The sequence below is a fragment of the Maylandia zebra genome, linkage group LG14, assembly GCF_041146795.1.
Source record: "Maylandia zebra isolate NMK-2024a linkage group LG14, Mzebra_GT3a, whole genome shotgun sequence".
In the NCBI taxonomy this organism is placed as follows: domain Eukaryota; kingdom Metazoa; phylum Chordata; class Actinopteri; order Cichliformes; family Cichlidae; genus Maylandia; species Maylandia zebra.
This window is the reverse complement of record NC_135180.1, coordinates 26765896-26772320: the sequence shown is the minus strand read 5'-3', so window position 1 is coordinate 26772320 and position 6425 is coordinate 26765896. Positions and strand designations below refer to the sequence as shown.

Below are 6425 nucleotides of genomic sequence, written 5' to 3'. Positions count from 1 at the left end.
ATAAACAGATAAATTCAAGGGAATATTTTAAATAATGAAGAAATCTAGGTCAAACTGTGTAGACAAAGATGGATACGTCACTGATCCCAGCGGTGTTCAATAATGTGAACCTCAGCTGCATTTTTGCATGGACAACTTTTTCTCTACCCCCTCCTCAACGTTATTGCAGCGCTAAGTAAACAGCTTCGCCATCCACCGGGCTGGTTATTTTGGTGCTTTTTATGTCACACGGGCTGTGAACTTGATGCTTTCAGACGCATTGGACGTGCACACCTTCCTGTCATTTCCACAGCAGACCACAAGGCGGAGCCTCCGCACGAGCCTTCACTGGTGAAGCGTCCCTCCCCAGAGTGGGCGGGGCTTAGGATGCGTCGAGAAAATGTCAACAACATGCCGCAGACTTCCAGAGAAACAGAAAGTGAGGAGGGAATGAGGGACAGACAACAAAGAAAGGAAGAAACCCCGGTGTCTCATAACATCGTGACTTTAATATCTCAGTTCGCAGATGATAATTTAACGCTCGTGCGGGTAGGAGTCTCCTTTGTTTGAAAACTGCGATGTACAGACAGCATGGTTACTTCACTGTCAGCCTACATCTGCATTTAATCTTTCACTTGTTGGTAGCCTATATGTTGAAAGGAAGGACTGTGGTCTCATGCAAAAGCCTTCATGGCGCTGACCAGATGTCCTTTCTCTAGTTGTCTCCAGCAAAGTATAGTGCTCATGTGCATTATCAGCGACCAGCACTTTAGCCTGGTTGGTAACATCACTCTCATCCCATTACTATTCTCTTGTCTCCCCCAGAATATAAGCACTGGACTGGCCATTGCTGGTGTAATTGTCATAGCAAGGAGTATCAAACTGGTAAGGGAGAAAGACCCTCAAATGTTCAGTTGCACATTCACCCTGCTGATAGGTGTCCACTGTGTGCTATCTCAATTTGCTCTCTCAATTCGACATCCTACTACATAAGATGTCATTTTTTCTGTGTTTTTCTAGAATGAGTCATTCAGTTGTCTTGTTCCACCTCTGTAGATCACAAAATTTCAAGCTGCGTGTGACATCCCCGCACGCTTTATTGAGAGGAACGTCAGCCTTCGTGGGAAAGTCCATTCCATCACAGAGAAAGGATTTAAAGTGGAGCATGTTCCAATTTATCTGCCTGTTATCTCTCCATTACTTTCAAAGTATAAGGGTAATACGGGAGAGAGGAGATCATGAAAGCATGTGCACTATCACACCAGAAATACATGGTCTATACGATTCAGAGCCACTAATCTATGGCTTAGCAGCGTAATTATTGAATCTTTTTGCGCCATAATATAATTGTGGTGTTTTTACTTTGCAAAGTTGGATATATTTTATTAAATTGCCATGACTGAAAGTGGCAGGTAAGCCTGTTAGCTACTATATCAGGTCACAGTAGTCACTGAGCAATGAAATCATAAGGTGCAGCATCAGCTACTTCACAAAGGACACAGATAACACGTTTGCCCCACCTGACTCAAGATTTCAAACCTGATCAGTCATTTAGTATAGAGAGGGTTCAATTTGTCTTTGCATCTAACAACAATTTTTTTTCTTTATTGTTAAATGTAAAATGCAGCATTTCAGTAGTGACACCACTAAACTGTTACATTATGCTCACACTACTAAAAAAAATACAGTTTCAGGCCTTGCTCAAAATTCATATTCTAAACAGAATACATAAAATGTCAGGTAAAGGCTTTGTCTTTCTTCTTTTCAGATGTATCTACATCCCTGCTGCTGGTCCATCTTGCAGGAGTGGAGCTGACACCAGAGGGGAAACTATGGCTGGAGAAGAATGTGGCCCCTTCCCAAATGGTGTGGTTGAAGCTTATCAGCCGAGAGGACGACATATTGTATTGTTTGGTGTCTCAAAGCAGGGTAAGGCAAACTTTATGTGGAAAAGTGAATAATTAATTTCAAGTTATAAAGTGATATTTCCCTGTCTTCTCCCATCTCTCCAGAAGGGGTCATTGAGGAGCTACTGTATGAACGAAGAGGTACTCAGGCTCGGACTGGCTCGCACTGCCCCCGTAGCTGGTGTCCTCCCTGACTCGCGCCTCTACTGGCGTCTCCACAGACGACTGCACAGGGCAGAGGTGAAAGCTGAGAGGAAGGGTCGGGGTATGTGGAAGGAGGACACCCTGTGGGAGAGAACTTCCAAAGCTATCAGGGACAACGCTGTATTCAGACTCATGAAGAGGATCTTTAAAAGAACCTGATGCACCAAGTGAGCGATGATTTCCAAGTCAGAATCCCAAAACCTTTGTTGGAAGTGTGGAAGTTGAAGCCAAAAATGTGATATTTTACATTCCCTTTATTGTGCACTTAGGATTTCTTTAAGTCTTTGATCTGCTTTATTTTCTCTGATACTTAAAAACTATTCCCAAGAAGTACATTTATGCATCAAATCCTTAGTGCACCTGTTGCAAATGATTGAAACATGTTTTACTGTTTCTCAGTCATAAAAAACTTAAAATGATTAAAAAGGTTGTTGAAAGCTCTTCTTCCCTGAGCTTTCATTACCAATTAAACTAGAGCTATACACAGCCTCGTCTGTTGGCGTGTGTGTGTGTGTGCGGGGGGAAACCCCACTAAACTCAAGACGGGGGTGGGGTATTTAATGGTGTTCAAAATAAAGGGGGGTCCACTTGTCCACAGTTGCTATAGAAACACTAAATGTGAAATACAAAGCGACTCCAAGGCTAAACTCTATATTGGTGGCCCCCAAACCCCATGGGAGCCTTATATATTGAGTGTGTGTGTGTGAGGGGGCTTTTAAGTACCTATAAAGAGGGCCCTTTTAGTTGTAATGTGACCAGTACATTTAAGCACTAAGCACAGTGGAAAATGGGAGATCAAATCTATTCTCTTTCAGAACGCTACATGCTGTTATTGTAGGCATGATTGAAAAATCTCATGAGTGATATTTATCTGCAAACGTTATTCTAATCAGCATACATCGACACCTGCACCAAAGCTAATTTCCTGTTGAGGATCCTGCTCCTGTTATTGCCTTTTCAATGCCAACATTACACCTTGTGCCTGTGGCTGTTACACATGCTTCATCCGAGCATGGCAGATGAGGAGGAGGAGGTCCTGCAAAAATGAGGCCAGTCAGCGATGCGTCGTGAGGGGTGCGGGGCGGGGGAGTCACAGTGTAGCGAGAGGTGAAGCAGTCAATCCAGTGGGGCACAAGGAGATTAGTGCAGAGGAGGAGGAGGAGGGTCACAGGGGTAGAAGGGGATTTTGAGTTTGAACACAAAGGCAGAAGAGGAGGAGTCACAGTAGTAGGGAAAGGGAGTGAAGGCGGGGGGGGGGGGGGGGGGGGGGGGGGAGTGATGAATCAGATTTCTCTTTTGTTGTGCAAATGTTACTAGCCACTGTTACTGCCTAAGAGGCTGGTGATTGGTGGGCTGGTTTAAATTGTAAGGTGCATTTCAGGCTGATGGCTGTTGCTGCTACACAAACTGTCACTGAGGGAGGAGTGGGAGGGAAACCACGGCTGTGACAGACAGCAGGAGGAGGGCAACGTTTCTAAAGCAAGTGATCACAGAGAGAGTGTGCTGTTTAATCAGGAAGTTTAAATGTTTTAGGTAGCTGTTGGTGTAACTTCTTCTTGTATCTCAATTAAATAATGGCAATTTTATATTTTTGGAGATAGCTGAGCAGTACTGACATATAGTAAATAGTTCAAAATTAGTTTCCAGGTAACCAGGGAGCCTTGATTTAGAGGAGCCTGTTTCTTATACATTACCAGAAACGTTGATGACTGTTACAGTGTCCAGTATACTACAGTTAACATTTTGTGCAGATAAAGAAAAATAGAAACAGATATGTCTTACTGGAGAAAGCATTAGTAAAGACGCCAGCTTACGGAGGCTTATGCCTTTAAAGGTTGAAGTATATAAAAAGCCCATTGTGTCTTTTTAGTTTTAACTTATGTAAATCAAAATCTGAGTAAATTATGAAACACGGTCCACTCCGAAATCCATTCCAGGCTTTCCACAGTTTACTAGTCCCACACCAGTAGTAGTCATTTGAAAAGGCACCATGCTTGATCTAGTGGTGGGTTCTTACCCACACAGTGAAGTTGTTGGAGTCTTCCCTGCCTTAAACCAGACCACTGGGACTATAACAGATTTACACTAGTGCCTAATGCTATGGAAGTCCAGAGCCTGAAGGACTGCTGTATTACTACCAGTGAAAGTGGCCCGATTTTGTGAAGAAGGACAACTTAACTTCAAAATCAGAAACTGGAGTAAAAGACGTAAGTGGGCTGATAGATTCTTTCTTTCTTAAAAAAATACGGCAAGACAGCAACTCATTAACTGTTACTAACTTAAAAGGCTTACTTCCCAACGGTGCACTTTAAGACTAAAACAATCTGCACTCACTCTGCTGTCACTTTAAATGTACTGTTGTTAGGACATTGTATGCAGTATCCAAGCAGCTGTGCACCTGTTAAACCTGTGTGTCTACCTGCACACAAGCTCTATAAAACCAAAACTCAAGACATTTCCATCCTTATCTTTATTGTCCTGCTCCAGGTAAGACAGAGTCAGGCTTAAAACATATCTCGGATCACTTTGACGAAAAAGCGAATAGCCTCATGTGATCATTTTTACATTTCAGTCTTGTTCTTTGGCTTGAATGCTGCCGTAGTCAGTAATTAATCAGTGTGACCGATTAAACATTTCTGTGACATTCAATTTTGGCCACTTGCTCTTTGCCATGCGAGCTTTAACAACACAGATTTGCAGCAGGGCAGCATAACAAAGGCCTTTATTACACTCAGCCGGTAGCCATCCCCGAAAAAAAGAGATGGGGCACTCCCCCATCCCAGAGCATACTCCTTGGGGATTTTTGATTTGATTTGAGTGGGTTATTGTGAGTGGCTGGCCTATGTGAAAGGCAAAGGGATTTAAAGACACAGGGAGCACAAAGTAACTCTCCTCACTGGTGCTACTGCCTCATAAACTTTACAGAATGCTGTCAGCTTTTAATACAGGGACTGTCTTTGTGTGCTTACTGGATGAAGTATACGCGGACGGGTGACAAATTAAAGGAAAAATGTTAACCTGTGTAATGAGAGTGTCTGAATGTGGGGAACATTTTAATGGTAAAGTCTGGGTTTCTGTAACCTGCGATAAAACATTTCTATCATCATTGGAGTGGTGTCTTTTATGATGACAATACCGCATCCACAAGAAACAAAGTGTCATTAAAGCTTGACAAAGTTGACACAGTTTGACAAAGTGCTGATGAGAGGTAAAAGGGTGTCACATAGCTTAAATAAGTTCAGCTGCTTTTTCCCCAAGCCATTTAGAAAACAACACAAAGCTAATCAATAAAACACTAAAATAAATAAATAGAAGGTAAGAACACTTTGATCTAATTTTAAGACATATTTCAAAACAGGCAGTGAGGAAGCCGTCCTACCATGGGCAGAGAGGTCATTCAACAATTTTGGTCCATAAGGTTAGACTGAGCTCGCTATGCCCAAGTTGGAAATATCTGTTGAAAAAAAAAGGTAATCCATGTTCCCCAAAGACTTAATATAGCATAGAATGTAGAATGGCAAAGCACAGTGAAACTACACTAGCAACCCGGTATGTTGTTTTTTTTATCTTTAATTTGTCAGCATACTATAAACTGTCATTAGTATATCATTTTTTCATGTGCAGTTCTGTCTTGTTGGGCTTAGTTTTCTATTGAATGAGTCAGCTGTGTTTTTCATCTTCTGTCACAATAAACACGCACTGGCAACAGCTATAACACTTTGCATCTATTCTATCACACACCCACATGCACTGTAAAAGCTGTGTGTGTGTGTGTGTGTGTGTGTGTGTGTGTGTGTGTGTGTGTGTGTGTGTGTGTGTGTGTGTGTGTGTGTGTGTGTGTGAAGGAATGCATCAGCCGTAAAGTGACTCCTTGTGTTGTGTGAGTTAAAGTATTGTGAACAGTGTATCAGCTTGCTGGTGTTGGGTTGTAGGACTGGAAACATGATTCCTTGTGAGTGCCGGGATCACTCATGATCATGAATAATTTACATTTGTTGGTGGAAAAGAAAGGATGAGGTGATAAAGTGAACAGCTGAGGACTGAACTTTGTTAATTTTGTGAGAATAACTTTCTAACAATTTTCAGTCAACTATGCTGTAAAATGCATAACCGCAACTTGCGCAAAAACACTTGTTCCTCATATCAGTTTCCTCACATTGAAATGAGAAATCATCTGCGACATCTATCTGCTAAAGTAGGACAGTCTGGAAAATGGACGGGCGTTATTATAGCACCTTTCTTCTTAAGTCAAGCACTCAAAGTACTTCCTACTGCAAATCTTATTACACACACACACACACACACACACACACACACACACACACACACACACAC

The 6425-nt window shown here is 42.2% G+C and overlaps 2 protein-coding genes across 3 annotated transcripts in view; both read left to right on the top strand.

Annotated features, from left to right (window-relative positions):
- Positions 1-340: 340 nt before the first annotated feature.
- Positions 341-2577, top strand: c18h3orf33 (c18h3orf33 homolog (H. sapiens)). The gene is made up of 5 exons (XM_024804955.2): positions 341-528; positions 805-864; positions 1036-1195; positions 1748-1908; positions 1992-2577. Exons 1-5 carry the CDS (start codon positions 367-369, stop codon positions 2247-2249), a joined length of 801 nt encoding a protein of 266 aa, XP_024660723.2. The 5' UTR covers positions 341-366; the 3' UTR covers positions 2250-2577.
- Positions 2578-3382: 805 nt separating this feature from the next.
- Positions 3383-6425, top strand: part of plch1 (phospholipase C, eta 1) — a 71176-nt gene continuing 68133 nt past the window's right edge. For both annotated transcript variants that reach the window (XM_076873264.1, XM_076873262.1), the window contains exon 1: positions 3383-4297. The gene's annotated coding sequence lies outside the window, so the exon portion shown is untranslated. The remainder of the gene's footprint in view (positions 4298-6425) is intronic.